A 20403-nucleotide genomic window follows, 5' to 3' on the forward strand; every position below is an offset into this window, starting at 1 on the left:
ATATCTATGGGTGACTGATACAGATGCACAGCTACCACCGAGCTGGGTGAACAGCAACACGTGATGCCTGAGCCTTCCCTGCCTCACAAGCAGCCTGGGCAGGTCAGCAGGGCAAGTACTGTGATTTAATTTTGAAAAAAGCATCATCTTCTAGTTCTTCACTTCTGATGTACTCACACAGTTAAATCTCCTGAGCTGGATGGGCTTTGTCCTACTGGTCCCCTTCTTCCTGCTGCCTAATTCTTGATGGGATGCTTTTGTTCCTTCTTAGAGATAAAATTAAACCTGTGAAAGTGCCCAAAATCAGAAAGGTGTTCTTACAAAACCCAAATTTTAGCTTTGAATTTTGCCTCGAGACCACGTGTTAAAAACCACTATGATAGCAGACAGAGGAAAGTGAAACATAAAATTATAATGCTGAAATAACCACTTTTGTCTTGGCTCAGTATTGCCTAGAAACTCCTTGTTTCGTTCGATTTGAAAATATTTGCAATTTCAAAGTTAAACTTTAAACTCACTTGAGTCCTTGCTGGTATGTTAAACGTGCCCTCTCTGGATGACATGCACAGCCTCACTAACTCCCGAAGGAATTAAAAAAAAGGTAATATTTTAATAATAGTACAAGGCCACTCTGGTTTGTTTGTGTTTTTTTTTGAAGAAACATATTGTTATCAGTACAGATGTATTGTTAAGGGCATAAAAATTTCCTGGCTACACATTATGGGTGTGCTCCTGCCTAATTTAAATAATGGGATTTTAACGTTGACTTCATTCTCCATAGCATTAGGTTCATAATCAGCACATGAGTCTAATTAAATTATGAAAGTTATTGAAAGGAATAATCTTCTATCAAGATTCTTATGAGTTGGGCTGTATCCTAAACCAGCGTTATGAAATACAGCTTTTGGCAAATACCATATACTGACATCATTACAGAATCAACAATGTTATTCTAAAGTCAGCTTTAAAATGCACATTCTTTAATGATAATGAACCAAATCCAGGCCTGGCTTACAATAAATTGGCTTGGTCACAGAACACATCTCTTTATCTTTAAAAATGTATCAAAATAGGTATTGTATATAAAATGCAACACATTCTAAACCACGTCAGGGAAATTTTTTGAAGACATAAAGTAAAAAGCCACTATGAAGTTTTAGAACTGTGATGTTCTTCTTCATGGCCACATAGAAGACAAATTTGATGCATTCATATGTGCATAAAGGACCTGGTTTTGCAAAACAACAAATAATTCTGTATATAAGCCCACAGAGGTGATGAAAAGATGATAATGATTAAACCAAGATGAAACCACGGTTCTCCAAAACTAAGCATTACAGGCAAATTCCCACTATAAACTACATCAATCTGAGGTTTTGCCAAAGACCTCCACTTTGGTAATTATAGAGAGTTAAGACGAAGCTCTTAGGTCTGCAAACACTTATGCATGCAACTGATTTCATTACCAAACACGTTCCATAATGCCTCTCCTTTCTTTCTGCTTTCCACATGCCTGCTCAACATCATGCCACGGAGTTATAGGTCGATACAAGACCTATTTTTTCCTTTACTCCTTGGTGCTTTGTGGAAGTTCTACAATGATAATTTCTGGTTTTAAAATGCTTTCCTATCTCTATTATATGTTGAAAAAATTATTAAGGAAAAATCTTTGAGTTAGTCTGATAACAAACAAAGTGCTCTAAATGCAAAGGGTAAGTAAGCAGAAAATAATGGGATTTTTTTCTAAAATCTCTCTGTTGCACTCCTGAGTTAGTGCTTACAGCGGCATTATCTTTCTGAGATGCTTTTGGATAAAGAAGAAATTTGAAGGTGATGGTTCTTTTTCAGCTTGCAGGACCTCACCAACTGCAATGCTTGTGCAAATGGCACACTGTGGACCTACATCATGACCTATAATGATGAATACAACTACAGAAACCAGGCTGCAAATTTTCGTGGCACTCAGCGTCACCACACTTAGGAATGTGCTTAACTTTAGGTATCTGTTTATCTCTACTGAAGCTTGTGTCCTTCAAAAAGTAGTCTGAATCAGGACTGTGTTCGTTCAAGTGTGCTCACACGCGTACTAGTACAGTCACACCCTTCCCCTGCCCACCAGGTGCATGCATAGCTAGAGGCAGGATTTGTCCCTGTGCTTTTAAATAGGCAGATTTTCTACTTCCAATGATCTAGCTGCTATGACCTTTGTAAACACAAACAGCAAAGCGAAGGGGAAAAAAAGGCTGCACCTGAGTCACAGGAGTCGGACTGAAAAGAGATTTCTGGAAACTTTCTAGCAGTTGGTCCAAAAATAATCCTGGAAATGACATAATCAGAGTGATTTTACCACAAGACAAATGCAACGTTTGCTGTCAAAATCAGGGAGGAGAGGAATGCATTTAAAATGTACTGAAAAGAATGTGAAGAAACAACAATACTTGTCAGACCATTTTAAGACAACTAAATGTACAATACTAGTGTACATATGAATACAATATGCAGCAAATTCCTCACTTTGCAACTATCTGACTTTTGAATATCATTGGGTTCATTTCCAGGTCTACAAATCTACTGTGCCAAAGTGGCACATATATGATACTGGGTTTGGGTTTCGCTATTGCGCTTTGATTGGAGCAGTTAATAATGAGCTATGCTAGAAAATAGTCCTCTACAGCTTCTGCTGGAAAAGTCTTTGCTTCTGTTTTGTAATACGGGCCACTGTACTTGAATTACGTTCAGGGACATGAGCATAAAATGATAAAGACCATGCAGCTTTCCATCCCTGGAATGATTTCTTGGTTTTGTACATTCTGAGAAACTAATTCAGAGATTTAACGTACTTCAACACCGTTAGGAGGGGTGGCAAGACTGAGGTGAAGAGCAGCACTGCAATCCACACTATCTCCTCTCAGCTCCCCTGCTGCTTTCTGGAGGGTGAGGTGCCTCCTTGTTTGAAACTAACATAAATCTTGGCTGCTGCAAACCCACCCTCCTCCTCCTTGGTCTCTGACTTCGCTCTTTTGCAGGCACTAGCACTCATGTTACTGCATAGCATATGGATTTGAAGAGCTGATCTGCCTGTAAACTAATCTTTGTTCTTCTGAGTGATTAATTTTTGCTGGATTCCTGAACTTCATGTATCAGCTTTCTACCTGATCACTCAGCCACTGAGGCTGGCACAAAAGGGACACAGACACATGGCAATCCAGACTTTAGATGTGCTAACCCCATCCGTATTTTCCTCCATTCTCAAGCAACCCAGTTAGGTGGTGTCCACACCGATCAGATCTTGGGAATGCTCAGCTGCGGTGTTCTGTTACAACCAGAAAGACAAATAAGGGAAAAAAACACCATCAAGTTAAACATGGGATTTCCATTTGCTTAGTCAATAAAGAGAGAAAAGAAAGCACTTGTGATACACAGCGCAATTAGTGGAAACGCGGTTGGTTACAATCTGTGTTTCCATACAAACGGACAACTGCCCAGGATAGCTCAGTGGTTAGAGATTAGGATTTCTAGCTGGGGACTTCTATTTCTGGCTTTGCAAGGGACTTTTCAACCTTCAGCCACAGGCCAAAATTTTTTCTCGTGCGACTGCTGACCCCTTACAAACAAACATTAAGTACTTATTTAGCTTGCAGAATCTATGCGCTGGGTTAATAAGTGCCTAGATGATTAACAAATAGCCACAAAATACAGTGATGATCAAATCTTCGGAGCCTACAGTTCTAAGCATCGATTATGATATTTCGCCTGGTTTCCAAAGAGGCAGAACAACTGTCGAGGATATGTTTTCTCCAGAGCTCAATCCCCCACTCACCACCGTCTGTCCCTGCCCACTGCATGCAGAAGTGAAAGCTGGATTCTGTCAGAATGACTTCAAGGGACAAAAAAGTCACAGGGAACTGTGCCTTAGGCACAACCCCTTCCCTGAGCTGCCCCCGGCATTTGCAGTCAGGCTACCTGCCAGTAAACAAGGGGCTGCAGGAATTACTGTTACACATTACTCCAGCAGACTGTGGCACTGATATTTTACCTTTGAATCATGGCTCTGTAAGGCAGTTGAGTTGGGTGCAGTCATCTAAGGCTCTTTATTTGTACTCTCCCTTCAGGGAAACTCAGACTGAGCAACCACCAGCCCGCGCTGCAAGGTGCTGCTGCAGGAGGGTACCTGATGCCCACCACCACTAAGCTCAGGCCCACAGTTCTTTGTCTCCCATGTTCTTAAGCATTAAATTATAATTATGCTCTTCCACTGTATTGCTCCTTGTGAAATCATTTACTCATGAGTAAGCCCTGCTAAGTCAGAAGTCTCTAGAGCCTCACAATGACATTTGCATTTTATATGTGCTCCCAGAGGTGTGAATGACTGCAGCAGAGGACAAAGAGCAAATTTACAGATGGTACCATATAGCTGTAGTGCCATATAGCATAGTGTGGTCCTACAGAAATGCACAGTAGACCCATTTTTGATTATGCAAGCTTAAAAAGGTGATTAGATCCAGAATCACAGAGATATCTTAATATTTTCCCTTTATTAAAATTAAATAGCAATTTGGTACCTAGGTGAATCTGGTCTTCAGACTCAGTTTTGCTACCTGTAGTTAGAATCAATAATTTCTTAGGTTCTGAACACGAGTCACAAACAAACTCATAGGACCAAACTGAGCCCCTTAGTGTGTTGTGGGTGCACTACTGCCAATGCATAGAAATATAAATCACCCTGTGTTTTCATTCCTCATCTTTACGTATGAAAGTTCAACTTAAACACAGTCTTGCAGCACATTTTTCTAACCGTATGCTTGTATCCTTAGACAAGTGATAGCATTCGCTCATCAGCTCCCTATCTCGAAACACGTCAGGGCTGGGAAGCACGTGCCAATACTCTCCCCAGTGCGTTCCAGTTCTCTTGCTGAATAGATCATACTGACAGACTCTCCTTTACACTTTTGAATTGTTTTTTCCAGTGCCGTAAGCTTTCTAAAATGTGTCACACTATGATACTTATCCCTTAAGAGAGTACAGAGGACCAACTCCTTTTAGACAGGAGGGAGAAGCAAGGGAAAGTTATATAAAAAATGGGATGATAAATAATAAGGTCGTAGTTTCTTTTTCACCAGTTCCTGCGTCTTAAAGATGTGTCAGGCCTCTGAGAAGCTGTTCATGGCGCATACACATCGTTGCAAGACAGTGAAGGGAGTATCTGAGGATTATCAAAGCCCTGCTGCTGTGTAGTTGTCTCATACAGCTAACCTAAAATAACATGGCATCAGCGTGGTCAAAATGAAAGGAAACATCTGTTTCTCCTTTTTATGTTAGTGACAATCCATTTGTTAGTTTTCGAATAGCACAGGCTGTCCCACTGATAACAGCTCGGGCGCTGGCTGTTCAGCCTGGGCAGGTGCACGAGGAACTGAGGAGAGAACTCAGAAAAGATACCATGCAGGACTATCCTTAAGAGGATGAACACCAGACTGAAATCTTTATCACTTTCTTCCAAAACTAATGAGAACAATTCTTCCAAATCTGACAGAACTGTGTGGATACACACTGATTAAATGATCGCTAACTGAAACCCAGCAAGTAGTACCATCTAATCGTAATCATGCTTTTCCCTCTAGGGGTTGGCATTCTATGTGTTGCTTCTCAATTTCCCTTTTCTAACCACTGCTGAGTATTAACTGAAGTAAAGATCACTGAAGTAAATGGGCAAAATTTCAGGGACTTCAAACAAATGAGATCGGATCAGTCAGCACATCTGTATCACTGGCTAGTTTTTAGCAATTTTACCTTTCAGGGAGCAGGAGAAGGGACTGATGTTATTTTCACATTTTTCACATGTTGCTCACACATGTGAAATGAGGCGGCAAAAAGTATAACCTCACCTGTAGCCTTCCTACACTTTTATTGCTGAAACAGGCAGTCTCTTTTACTATCTGTTGTCAGCAAAAGATACTGCAGAGTAAGAATTTCACAACACTTAAAAGGTTGTGCGCTGCCTCAATCACACATTTGTTTTTGCAGAGAATTGGTTTATAGCTAGGTTAGATGTCTTTATCATTAGTGACAAAAAGCCCATAGGACAGAGACAAACAAATGGTGAGAGCGCTGCTGATGCAGATTAGTGGAAGGCTGGCTAGCTGCTTTTTAAAAGCGTTTTGTTCTGATGTATAGCTTTGCTTACATACACATCACAGTGACATCCGTAGGCCTTAACCAAATACATCCAATACTTCATTTAATTTTCCTTTCGGCATGTTTTGATATAAGGTCTGACACTGTCACATGGTTTTTCATGAGACTGAGCAATATTTCTTACGGTTCCTCATACTTTACTCATGCAAAACATTCATTGTTTTAAATGGTATGATTAAGGGGAGAGAAGTTGGGGCCAACAAGGGAAGTGTGCAAAGGGAAAATAGATGTCTCCCATAACTTCTAGTGGAATACGGAGCCTTTCATTTTAAATTTGGGTTGAATCAGTAGCTGCTCAAAGTCATTACCACAAAAAAAAAAGATGGTGCAGGCCCTGGTGTTGAGATTTGCAGTGTCTCAGCAGCTCCACAAGTGTACATGGCACTGCTCGATGATGCAGTTTCTCAGCACCTCTGAAAGATGAAGACATCATCTGCTTTGCAAACCTCGGGAGGGAGAGACCACAGCCTGTGCCATCTAGTACAGCGAGGGAAGCACATCTGGGCAGAGAGAGCTATTGGATAGTGTGTGTGAACTGAGGTCATTTACTCTGAATTACACATGTCCAGAGCACAGTCAGCACTGACAGTATGACAGAGGCAATATGGGCTGAATTTGTCGGCTACTACAGAGCCTGCGGGGCGCAGGGAGAAGCCTGGAGGTGTCCGAGAATCGCCCTCGCAGGGTGAGGCTTCAGCCCCGCTCGGGCGCACACACCTGCCCGTGCCCGGCGCGGGGGGCGCCGCGCCTGCCGCCACCCGCTGGCCCCGAAAACGCCCGGGTGCGGGGGAACGGCGGGTCCCGCGGCTCTGCTCCTCTGGGGAGCCACAGCCACCCCTTCTGCCCCCGGGCCGGAGGAGCCTGGCCGGGAGCGAGCGGGAGAAGGAGGGACGGAGCCGGAGGAGGGAAGGAGGGAGGGAAGGAGGCGCCCCCTCCCTCCTTCCCCCCGCCGCGCACCCGGGCTCCTGCGATGTGGTGAGTCACAGGCAGGTCAGGACCGCGCCGGAGGGGCGGAGGGAGCCGAGGGGACCGGCTGATTTACCGCTGGGAGCCGCCACCAGCGCGGCGGAGGCGCCGCAGGGCAGGGCGCGCAGAGCCGCCCCGCAGCCCAGGTGCCGGCGGGAGGACCCTGCCCGCCGGGGCTCGCAGCCCGCAGGTAGGGACTGGCGGCTCCCGCGGACGGGGAGCCCGAGCCCGAGCGGCGGGGGGGGGGGGGGGGCTGCGGGGCAGGGGCAGCGGCGCGGAGGGGCGGCGGGTGCGCCCCACTCCGCCCCGCGCAGGAAGCGCGGCTGAGCTGGGTGCCCGTGCGGGGCTCTGAGGTGCCCGTGCGGGGCTGAGAGCGGGGCTGTGCTGTGCTCCTGCGGGGAGAGCGGGGAGCGGGGCTGTGCCCGAGCGGAGAGAGCGGGGCTGTGCTGAGTGCCCGTGCGGAGAGCGGAGCTGTGTCCGTGCGGGAAGCGAGGAGCGGGGCTGTGCCGGTGCCCGTGCGGGAAGAGCGGAGTGGGGCTGTGCTGAGTGCCTTTGCGGAGCTGTGCGGGGCTGTGCGGGGCTGTGCGGGGAGAGCGGGGCTGTGCGGGGAGAGCGGGGCTGGGTTGTGCTTGTGTGGGGAGAGCGGGGAGCGGGGCTGTGCGGTGCCTGTGCGGGAAGAGCGGAGCGGGGCTGTGCTGAGTGCCTGCGGGGGGAGCGGGGCTGGGCTGTACCCGTGCTGGGCTGTGCCGGTGCCCGTGCAGGGAGTGGGGCTGTGCTCAGTGCCCGTGAGGGGCTGGGCTGTGCCGGTGCCCGTGCGGGGAGAGCGGGTTGGGCTGTGCCGGTGCCCGTGCTGGGAGCCGTGCTGTGCCGGTGCGGGGGGCGCGGGGCCGGCCCTCCGGGGACCATCGCTCCCCCGGCGGCGCTGTCAGCGCGCATCTCGCCCCGGGAAGCACCGGCAGCCGCGGGGAGGACGGGGGGAGCCGCGGGACGAGCCGGGAGCTGGGCGGACACGGGGCGCGGCGAGGGCAGCTCCGCTCCGCAGGTCCCACTCGGACCGGCGGCTGCGGGGATTGGTGCCGGTCCCGCGCCCCTTCCGTGGGGCTGTGGAATCCCACGGGCTCCCCCGAGCTGGGGGTTTGTACTTGGCGGCTGTGCGTCCCTGCAGGCTTCCCCGCACTCATCTTATGGTTTGGGGGCTTGGGGTGTATTTTGGCTATCTTTAAAAAAGCAGGATTTGCTTCAAATGGTAAATAATTCACACCGCAGAATGGCATTCCACCACCGCTTCCGTATCAGCGTTAAATTAGGTGGGCTTTGGCTTCATAAACGCTAAATGCTCTCCTTAAAACTTGGAAGTTTCACGCGTATGTCTTAAAATAGGGATTAATAATCGAGTAACGGTGATGTTTAACAAACTGTGCATTTGTAACCCGTGGGAGGTTGTTTAAGCTGCAGTGCCTGCGTCTTCCAAAGAACCTGTGCCATGTGTGGTAGTTCATTTGCTTTCATCCTACAGGTGCTTTTTGTATTGTCCACTGGCAAAAAGAGGATGATGTCTTTTTTTTCTTCTTCTTTTCTCTTTTTTTTTTTTTTCCTTCTGAGAGATTTGTATTAATAATCAGGCAAGATAAAGTGTCTCACATTTTTCCATAAGAGCTGGTGAAATGTTTACGGATCATACACTGCAAGAGCAAAAAGCTAGCCTTTGGCAGGAGCTGCGTGTTGAAAACAAAGTAAGTTAGGGAGTGACTGTATTGCTTATTCTTTGTGTGCTCTAATCCTTCTTCAGTACTGTATGATTCTTTTTTTTTATTGTTTTCAAATAAAAACTGAATCATTGGAAAAAGGAAAATTTTGTAAAATATTCATCACTTTTTACAGAAAAGAAAGTCATATTCTTTGCCTTTCTAGTGGGGAGGGAATTGTCTTCTTTCTAATCCTATAGGGCTATATTTTCTTTCCAAGGATAACTCTGCATAGCAGGTCTTTATTGGTATACTAAATGGCATGTGTTGTGCCTGGAGAGTGGTTCATGGAGGTCTCAGTTGCTCGGGAAAGATGGCAGTGTGGCAGTGCAGCCTAGAGATGGACAGGAGCACAGTGAGTCAGGGCAAGTCAGCCAGAAAGCCAAAACTCAGCAGAGGTTCAATGAACAGCTTGTGAATGCAAAACTTAGTGGCAAATGTCCTCCCAGCACTGCCTTTTGAGTTCTGATTTTCCTGCATTTATAGTTTTGTGGTACCTTAGCTGATGACCTGTTACCTCCTCCTGCTGTTCCAATGCAATTGAAGGGGCCAACCCAGCTACTTTCATTCTTCTATGGTCTGCAACTGACTGCTCTGTATTTTTCAACACAGAGGAGAAATTCAAAGCCAAATCTGGCTTCCAGGACTCCAGAGAGTAGCTGGCGCAGTTGGCTGCAGTGGAAGAGCAGCAGCCTTGTCTTCACAGCCACAAAAGGAACCTGATGCTGGCCACATGCTGTGCTGGGTAGCCAGAGGGCCTGAGCTGCAGCAGTGGGAGTCCCAGACCTCTGGATACCTCTGCTTTGTACCACAACTGCTTGGTGGTGGTAGTGGTGGTGGTGTGTCTAGACTTTCTTTACTTCAGGCAGAAAGCAAGGTGAGGTTCTACATCTCCACATGTATGTGTGGAATATGTAGTGTAAGGGGAATGCTGCTTAGGATCTCTCAGCGCTGCTGGAGCACACATCATTTCTTAAATGAGAAAGTGATGGAGTAGCTGAATAGTCTTCTCTGAAACTACAAGAACATGAAACCCAGAAGGGAGTTGCAGGATCTGCTTGGTGCAAAAGAGAAGGAACAGATTACAGTGTGATACTTCAAACAGACCTTCCTAAAATTTTGTGTTGCAACCACACCTTCGTGGTTGGTTCCTGTGAAACCCTTATGTCCAGGCTTCCCACCCCAACCTCCCCATTGCTGCCTTGCTGGCTGGCCTTAGAGCCAGTGGCACAATCACAATTTCATATTTCATTAGACTGTTACCATAAGCTGAGCCATCAACCTGTACATCTTGTCTGTCATAGCCACAGCCTGTGATTGCCTCCCACGGAAAGTTTGTAGCCAGTAATTAAACCTGTGGTCATGCCACGACAGCTTCCGCTCCTTCCCAAGCGGCACATCATCACTGAGAAGGCAGGACCACAGCTCTATGGAGGACTTCACAGATGTCCCTCCCTGCGCAGCCAATCCAGGAAGGTTTCTCTTGTTCTCTCCTTGTAAAAATGTTGCATTTTTATTGGCAATGGTTTTAACAAATCTATATCTCATACCTAGGGACTGATGCGAGTACATTAGCAGAAGCCATTTTTAAAATCAGTCTCCTTACCCAGGGGAAATGTAGTATAGACAGGGCCTTCAGGAAACGAATAATTAGGTGACCTTTTTTTCCCTCAGAATATCAGGTCTGTTTTATGTAGAGCTATTTGAAGTCACACAAATTCTCATTACTCTCCAAATCTCTAACCTTGCCTTGTTTAAGATACCTTTTAGGAAATCAAATCAGTGTTTCAATCTAATTTCCAAAGGCATTCAAACACATGGTATGTGTGCTAACTTGCTTCCTATAGCATTAACAAATCTAGCAAATTGCCAAGCTATTTGCCTTCAGGAAAACTATGATGTTGTACAAGAAGACAAAGTATTTTTTTCTTCCTATTTTAAAGGTTAGGGGAAAAAAAGAGAGGTAAAGTTATCAGACCAAATTGGTCTAGGATATAACTACTCTGAAGGAAACAATGTTCCCAAGTAGATTGCCAGGTTTTTTTTGATCTTTTCTGAGACTTTTTAGTTGCGCTGTGATCTTTTTCAGTCACTTGATGTGGCTGAATGGTGACTGAGCCTCCTTGGCTCTGATGGACCTTCCTTGAATTAGTTGCAGTTGAGTACACCCAATATCAGAATGAGAAACAGAAGTGGAGATAAAGAATTTGAGGGGTTTACAACCCTCAGATTTTAAGGGGTTTGTAGCCCTTGTATTTTAAGGAGAGGCTGTGTACACAACCCAGGCACAGGGGGCATGTGATGGAAACGGGGATGTTGTGGGTGCCCTGAAACCCCTCTCCTCCACCTCTCTCCCAGGCACACCAGTCTCCAGGCAGGCAAATACCTTGGAGTGTTTCATTTTTCAAGTAGCTTTCAATAATAGAAGGTATTCTCTATTGCTGAGGAGCTTGATAAGCTCAAAATAATTAGACATAATGCTTTTTTTTTTGTGCATCATACAGCTCTACGATAGTCTTTTCTGCTTGTCCCAAGAAAATGAACATGCAATTGTCCTTTTGTATGGAAGGCAGCGGAAAGGATCTAATTTGAATTCATGATAAATTTCGTTGTAAATCCATGCAAAAGGAAAATTGCTGAATGCTTTCAGAAGATTTTCATTTTGCTCAAGTGTTCACACCACGGCCATCACCATGGTATTTGATAGCTATCCATTTTGTTGTGTACATTGCAGCTTTAACCTCTCTTGGAAGGGTCACACTGGCGTATCTTTTCCCCTGTAGTTACAGAGAAATAACAATTTCTATGTAAGTTGCTTTCCCCTACCAGAGCTCCTTCATTTTGACGTTTATCCAACTAAACAGTATCAGAATCTTTTTGACATGTACACGTATCATTTATGCGAAGGATCAGTGACCTAGCTTGATAAATATAAAAAATCAGCAGTTTAACTAAATATGTGACATTTATTGAAATTCATTCTTTGCTATGGAGCTACTTTCTTTCAAAAATATTGAGAATAGTAAGGGATTGCAGCTGCAATTTGATTAAATCTACAGTTGTTACCATTTGCCTTCTGAAAATTGATTCCCTCTCCTTCCTGTCCCCCAGCTTGACATACTTATTGATTAAAAAACTCTGCACTGGCCTAAGCCAGCATTTATTTGTTAGTGTTTTTGTGCTTCCTGTGCAAGTTCGGACAGGCTTTCAACGATGGATGCTTACTCTATCCCTAAGCTATTGGAAATAGTAAGGTTCCTTAACAATTGTTTAAACTATATGATGACACATCTTTGAACCCCATTGTACAAAGGAAAAATACCTTCTGACTGGAGAGAGATTTCCTGTTTATGTGTGTGTTTGCTGGAATTAAGCCTTCCCTTGTGTGTTGGCAGAGTATTTTTTTTTTTTGTAATCCAAAATGGCAACATGGCAAGTCACCTCCAGAGTTTATTTTTTTGGACAGGATACAGGTCTTTTATTTTCAAAATGCCATGACTCTGGAGTTGATGATGAAGGATAGGGGCCTCTCAGTTACACTTCTACAAGCAGACTCAGTTAATTGAGGTGGCACAGTTATAAAGACAGACAGATTTAGGCAATAAGTATTTAACTTTTATTGACAATTTTATACAATGTAAGTTTTTCACTTCTCACACAGGAAGTTTTTGGCTTCAGGCAGATATTCTTTCAGTGTAAGGATATGGAATTTGCCAAATGTATAATTTATTTTATAAAATGGCTAGAATAGTCTTTGTTTGTGACTGAAGAGAGCCCCATAAAATTTTCTGATTCTCTTTATAGAGTAAAGGGTAGCCCAACAGATAGCCTCCAGGCTGGGCCCAGCTGCAGGAGGATTGCATACAGTACCTGAATGGCTTTCAGCTGTGTAGACATGACCAGGGGACCAAAAAATAAAGCATATTACTTCTACCTCTTGGTATCCAGGGTGCCTAGGTTTGTGGCCTTGTAGCATGCCTCTGCACCCTAGATGTCATAGCTGAACACCTTGGGAGTGGAGAATTGGTGTTACAAGACTCAAAATGGCATTTTGCCTATAACAGTAACAAGGCTGGACCACCCTGAATTTAGGCAGTAAAGTAATAGTTATTTATTAAATACAGTGTTAAGGTTTCTGGTTTGTTTCAAATGGTGCTCATTTTAAACAACTGTCTGGGACTGGGAGAAACCTGGACTAATGGACTGATTACGCCAAGTGTTTGTTAGGGCTGAGAGCCACATGGCCCATGTGTGGGATGTCCACAGCCTCAGCTCTGCCGGCTGCAACCCCAGCCCACATCTGGCAGAACATTGCCTTCAGCTGAATTCCAGTACCTTTATCTCCCACCACAATGGTTCGGACCTACAACATGAGTGCATCTTAAGCAACTTACTTTTTGTCACTCCTTTTGTGGTGGTGCTACTTGCCTGCTAGGAACCATGAGCAAGACTGTGGCCTCATGGTTGTCCCTGGAAGTTTTGCCACTGATTCTTAATGAACACTGGGTTTTGCTATGCCTTTGTGTGTTTGCACAGTATTTGCAAAATGGATTTCCCCTCCTTCAGCTTTAATAGAAGGTTGAGGTATCTTTTTTCCACATGAATTTTTTCTCATTAATACTTGTACAAATTGGTAATTCCTGCAAGAACTATTTAGTTTTGTCTAAGTTTTGTAGAAACAGAAATCTTTTCTGAACATGTCTAATAAGTAGATTAAACCAACTACCAGCTACAGTTAAAATTCTGTACTTACTTATTTCCCCTTATTTGAGGAGATATTGTTTCTTTTGTTTCTTTGTTTATTTTTTAGTTTGTTTGAAATGGATGCTGAACCTCACCTTTCATTTACATTGTTTTTTATATATTGAAAATGTTCTAGCTACCATGGTTTCAAGCTTGGTAGGGGTCTATTGTGCTGTGTCCAACGCCTAGAGACGTATGTGGGGGGGTTTCTGGCCTTCAAGAAATTTCCCAAATCTGTGGATTGTCCCAAAAGCATGACTAGAAAAGAACATGTTTTGCTCTGTAAAACTGAAATAACTTCTTCACAGGCTTCATTTGTCGTCAGATATATACTGGGGTAACTCTATTGTTAAAACTGTTATACTGCCAAAATTGTATTAGAATTTCTGTTATAGGAATTATATATCCTTTATCTGTTATTATATACCCTTTTACCAGTTATGGGTATTATTATGTCATTTTCATTGTCTTCATGACATGTCTTCTCATCAGAAAATACCATATTTTATTGATTAAGTCTGAGAAAACAGGATAAAGCAACAGGAGACAGGTGTTGATAGTTGTATTCATGTCAAAAGTTGGTTAATTCCTCTTTCCTACTGCCATTGAAAATACTAAATTAATTACTGGAGTCATACTCCATTTTCCTGTATACTCATAGAAAGTGGCTACTAATTTTAACTGTTATATATTACTGTCCTGCAAAACTTTTGCTTAAACTCTTTAGCTTATTGCTTTGGCTCTATGGATTAGAGGCCAATATTTTTCCCGGAGAAAAAGCTTTCTTGTTGAGACTTAGTAGTCGATATCATTCTTTACAAATGCTCAAAGCTTCAGAAAATAAAATACAATCATAATATTAATAATGCTTTAAAAAAGTGGGTAGAATGCAAACAGTATTGGATGCCAGTGAAGCAGGAAGCCAATGTGAAGCTCCCTATGTGATTAAGTACTTCTGCAGCAGAGAATATAATCCAAATTTCACCCTGAAAAATGTGTTTACCATCCATTCAAATCAGAGGAAAATGTTGTGCATGTTTGAGGATGCAATGTAGCCCACAGTATCTGATTGGAAATTTTATCTTAACTGTTGTTTAACCTATCTAATGATGGAAAACTTCGACAACCACTTTGTTGTTCCCTTCTCGGACACATTCAGGGACGAGGTGCTGCATGATAATGAGTTTTATCCTCATTTGTGTTTGCAGCGCTTCCAAATAGTAAGTGGGGGGGGGTTCTCCCAGACAAGATGTAAGTGCTTTTAGTTAAACTCATGGGGTCTGGATAGAAGTAAATTCCATCATCTTCAATGGAAGCTATGCAAGTGCTGAGAACAGGCAGAGGACCCTCACTCATGCTATAGCATTCTAAGCTTTTCTTTGTTTTCTTTATTTCCTAGTATTTAATGTTTATTGAGTATATTGTAGTCAGAATCTGAACTTCCCAAATGTCTTAGTTTTCCTAGTATTGCAAACACTGGCCTTACGTATGAACCACCAAAGAACATGGCACAGTGGCAACATTTTGCTGCATCCTTTTACCGTCTCAGAGGATTAAATAGCTCCTTGTCTGGGGATGTCATCTCCTGTGACATTCTCCATATCCTAGAAGGTTTCCATCCTGGCTCATCAGTCAGATTTCTGCAGTGGGAAAAACCTATTGAATCTACCCAAGATGAGAACCTTACCATAAGTTTTGTAACTACCTATGAAACTTAGTATCAATTCTGTTTGTACTTCAGCACTGCAATATATTAAAACCCCATTACATTTTATCTTCCATTAAATTCCACAGAATTCACTTACTCTGATTTATGTCAGATTCCATTGGATTTTTGTCCTTATTATCATGATCTTATGTATACAGAAGAGGTAGATTGCAGAGCACGGCCATCTGTGAGAAAGGGATGATAACCTCCCTCCTGGTTACATTCAGAAAGACCTGACCAACAACAGTTATCTTTTTTTTTCCTGGATGACTATGGCAGCTACATGAGAGGATTAGCTCTGAATGCAGAGCATGCTAAGAGAAGGTCGGAGGGATGAGAGCCAGCCAGGAGGTAGGTGAAGTCAGCACAATGTGTGTGAAATCACAGAAATCATTAATGACCTTCTAATTGCAGAAATGAACCCCATGTTTTTCCTGCAGGACTAAAAAGGGGAAACACTATGCATGGTCATTATCAGTCAGAAGGACTGTTTGCCAGTTCACTGGAGTTTTCTTTCCTTCTGAAAACACATTTATAAAAATAAGCATGTGTTTGTTCTTCTTCAGATGTAAGCTGCCATGCTAAAATCAGCCTGAGGAGAGATGTTTTTGCTGCTTCCTGAAAATTTCTGCATGATTTTTTGTTTGTTTGTTTGTTTTCAAATTGAGAGGTTTTCATATAACATGCTTTGAAATAACTCCTTTTATGTAAATATTACCACACTTCTCTCATAAACTAAACACAAGCTGGGCCAACCTCTGCCTGCAGATAAGCACGTGTGGCTTCCAAAGTTCCCCTGACTGCAGCGGGAGGCCTTCCTGCTTATCTGGGGAGAGTATGTGCCTGAAATCCCTGCAGGGCACAAAAATAAGGTAACAACCAGTGAATTGTTTTCACAGTACAAGAAGTCTTTCAGGAAGCAGCAAGGAGCAATAAGAGGTGGCTAAAGGATAATAAAGCACCCCTTTCCCTTCATGGAAAAAGCAAATCAGAAGATAGGTTATTTACAGAGACCTTCATTGCATGCTATTAATAGGGATAAAAGCCCATCAGTCAAATATTTGACTAGGTATGGTTTATAGGGATTTCAAAGACATATGAAAAGATAATGCCTGTGTCCATTAGCTAGTTACTTGGAAATGCAATGTAGGTTAATTCAGTCTTTCTTTAAAGAGTAATGATTGTCTTCATTAACAATATATAAGATTTTTAAAGATTTACTCTTCTGCACCTATCGTCCCTGTTAAGTTATGCCTTCTATATCTCAGTATATACCCTGTATCACCTATTGCTTATTTTAAATGAAGTAATATTGAGATTTTGTCATGTCAACAGATCTTCTGCCTTGCAGGCTGTTTTATGCACCATGTTTTCTAGTACTTACTCAGCTCAACTTATCACAGGAATCGATGAGAATATTGTTTGCATAAAGGTTACGGAGTCAAGTCTTGGAAAGGGTGGCAGCTTCACGGTAAAAGAATGTGACTTATCCTGATAAACCTTAGATCGAAACCAGGCTTTTATGTGAAAGTCCAGGCACATACGCATTTAGATCTGTCCCATCATCACCTCCAACAGCTGTATTTTGTTCAAAATTAAATTGCTCAAGTAAGTAATTCATAATCATGTGAGTAGTCCAGCTTTTTATCTGAACATGACATACATGGTGCTAATAGGCAGTACAATGTAATTTGAATTTTTTAAATAGGAGCAGGGATTTAAAATAAAACGTTTGTGTTAAATGGCACTGACCTTTCTTTAGTCAGTGCCTGAAGTATTGAATTCAGTGGTATCAACTACTTAGCAAAACCTCATGCTCAGGATTAATTGTTGCAATATGAAGTCCTAAATTAAAAATATACATTAATTGACATTTCCTGTTTCACCACTGCCATTTTATTTACATTTTGGGTAAACAGACCAAACTTAAAATTATGGGTAGGATCCAGAGAGGCTACTTTGGCATCTAAAATGTGTTTTAAAGTGAGTTCAGGGCTTTAGTCCAAGAAAGGGATCCAGAAACCTAACACTTGCTGGCCACAAAGCTCTCAGGTGCTTAGCTTAACCGGTGCCTGCACTGTGTGCTGAATATTCCTTGGATCTCACCTGAACTTCAGCTCTGCAGGAGAAGAAATTATGTAGAACAGTAAGAGGCCCTGGGTCCTGGCCTGGTTACAGCTCCCAGCTAAGATAGTTTGCAGTCCCCAGACAGGATGGAGCCGGGCACCACAGACAAGTCCTGCTGCTTCTGATAGGCAGTCCCATGCTAATGCCAGTCTTCCTTTTGGCTCGCTTAGCTCTGAAGCATGAGGACTGCTTTGCCTAGGCGGATTCATGTCCACAACTTCCACTGTCTGCATCTTCCCATTGGGACAGAAGGAGAGGAGCGAGGAATGGGGTCAGATGCTGAATCTCTCTCAGCCCCTTTATGGCAGCCACTGTCCTACAGTCAGCCTTTCTGTGCTGTGCCTGTTGTAAACACCGGCACTAAGCCCTTCATATTTTGGAGGTGTTTTGTAATAATGAGCTAACTTATCCTCATGTCACCCCTATGACAAAGGTAAATACTCTCTGAAGTCTGAAAACAGCCTCTTTGCTTATATCATATCACGAGCTCTTTCTTTGAATCCGGCTCCAGATTTTCAAAGGAGACACTTCAGGGTCTGAACAAGTCCAAAACCTGGTACCAAGCCCTGTACAAATAACAACCTGTGAGAGCAGCAATTGGCCATTTAAGCCTCCCGAATTTCCCCAAAATGAGAGGAAAGGGCAGGCTGGAAGAAAGTAAATGAGGCAGCTGAAAAATCCATTCAGAAAAAAGCAAAAGAAAACAACCCATTAACACAAAAAAACTCAGACCGCTCAGCCATCCTTGAACACCTTCTTCAAACTATTGAGCTTTTCAACATCTTCTGAAGGTCAGCATAATATTTCAGAATAAAAGCTGTGGCTGACAGACTCTCACTGAGGGAGATCTGCCAAAAACGAGATCAGCCACTCTACTGATTGCAGCTGTGACACTGTTGCCTCTGGTGAGAGCCGGGGTGTCAGATAGGCTGGTCCCAGGCCATTTCGGGATTTATGAACACCAATACAGTAAAGTCCTTGGAAGCAGATCATGAATCACAGGTTCACAGCAAGGCGGCAGTCATGCCAATGAGCCATCATTAACTCAGTTTCTAAACTGAGTGAAAGTAGGGCATCAGTTAAAGTGCATTGCAATAACATAAACTTGCAGCGACAAAAGTGAGGTCAGCATTAAAAAGAAAAGGTCATAACCTCCTAACCAAACACAGATGGGAAATGAACACTATCCTTGACATTGCTCCTGTTTGATTATCAAAAAGCTGCTATGAAGCTAAGTAGACCATCAGGTTATTAACTTTGGTATTGGATAAAGGATGTGTTCTGCTAAGCTAAGGCATAAATATAGACTTCATTACTTTCACTAGCCGGTTTACAAACACAGCCAATTCATTTTTCTCTGTAGCTGTTCTGAGGTTCTGCATCACATTTTTTTTGTGGGGCAAAGACCACCGAGTTAGTTTTGCGTAAAGGCAGTTTGTGTTTGGCAGAGTTAGTTATCTGAGAAACACCATTACACAATCATGGTTATACTGCTTGTGGAGCCAGCTTGGGCATGGAAGGAGTGCAGTGTAGTTTCCAGCAATACAGACAAATCAGTGTCAGCCCAATGGGCTGTGACAGGCCAGACTGGTTCAGCAGCCCTACAAAGCACCAAAATGCAAGGAGTGGACTTGGAGGCAACGTAAAGCCCTCTGTGCAGTGCTGACACAAGTCCACAAACAGTACTTTTTCCCAGTTCCTCCTTTGCCTGGATAAGGCAGTAGCCTCATTCCAGCCCTTCAGCAAGTTGTCCAAATCTGGGGCCCAGCTCTCTCTTACAGATGTGCTGATCTGGCTGGGACACTGTGCAAAGTTTGGCAAGCTATCTGTCAAGCAAGATGTCAGCAACCTATTGGAAATCCTTGACCCTGGGTTTTGTCACTAATTTGCCTTGTGGCTTTTGGATGCACATTGCCTGAGGAGAGTGAAGTCATGGCACTCAGTGGCATGCTTTATGCGCGCCCAAGGAGCAGAAAAGCCACTGCCTGACACTGTCCTGCCAGCTCTTTCAGAGAAAAGAACAAAGCCAGCACAGTTTTTTTTGATTGGTATCCTAGGTATTAGTACCATACCTTGGAGGAATTCAGGGAATTGTTGGGGTTTAGTTGCTGTTATTATTATACTTGTTATATTTAGTATGTTGTCAAAAGGAGACAGAATAATTTAGTGTGCATGTGGATCCTTTGGTACAGTTTTCATATAATATGGTATACTTTATCACCACTAACTGTTGATGTACAGGGTGGGGTGTTTTTAGATAGTTTAATATTTGGCTATGAAGAGTTATTGTCTCAGGGACTTGTAAGAACCATTAACACCATATGACAAATTGCAGAAAATACCTTGCCTCAAGATCATTCATAATTGCTGTTAGAACATTTGCATCAAATCTGTATGCTGTCTTGGTTACTCATGGCTATCTGCTTTTTAATCTTTTTCATTTTATGACCCATGCCATTCCTTTAATTATCACGGTATGGAAGGCTGTTAGCTTTACAAGACAGAAAAAGCTTCCAAAATCTGCTCTGCATTTCAATACAAGAATTCAGGTAGAAGTTATAACCATAAAGCATAAAGTAGAAAATCTAAGTAAGTGTGGAGAATAGTTAAGGGTATCGAGCTAAAACTGTGCTTGGAGCCAGATTTGCCAACTTGCCTCTTTACAAAAGGAGGAACTACATTCCAAGGAAATTGCACTGTCCATGTTCTGTACAGACAACCACAAAATGCTCAAGCTCATGCAAAAAGCTGATTAAGTATCGACTCAGAAATACCAGAAAACTGCTTTCCCATATTGTAAGGCATTTTTATACACACAGAAAAGGACATGTATCTTTACCTGAGCTTCTGTGACTTCCTGAGTGAACCAGGGCACATATCTGCATTTACTTGAAATGGCTAGAGTCAATAAAGGACTTT

General features: G+C 43.2%; 1 protein-coding gene across 3 annotated transcripts in view; it reads left to right on the forward strand.

The window, feature by feature from the left end:
* Positions 1 to 542: 542 nt before the first annotated feature.
* The window catches only part of MET (MET proto-oncogene, receptor tyrosine kinase), a 100011-nt gene continuing 80150 nt past the window's right edge, over positions 543 to 20403 (forward strand). For 2 of the 3 annotated variants that reach the window (XM_054082810.1, XM_009566651.2), the window contains exon 1: positions 8775 to 8894. In XM_054082810.1, coding sequence (XP_053938785.1) covers positions 8826 to 8894 — 69 coding nt within the window. In that variant the 5' untranslated portion in view covers positions 8775 to 8825. Of the gene's footprint in view, positions 602 to 8774; positions 8895 to 20403 lie in introns of those variants that run through there. The other variant, XM_054082826.1, reaches the window with a different exon arrangement.

Source organism: Cuculus canorus, chromosome 1 (genome assembly GCF_017976375.1).
Source record: "Cuculus canorus isolate bCucCan1 chromosome 1, bCucCan1.pri, whole genome shotgun sequence".
NCBI lineage: Eukaryota > Metazoa > Chordata > Aves > Cuculiformes > Cuculidae > Cuculus > Cuculus canorus.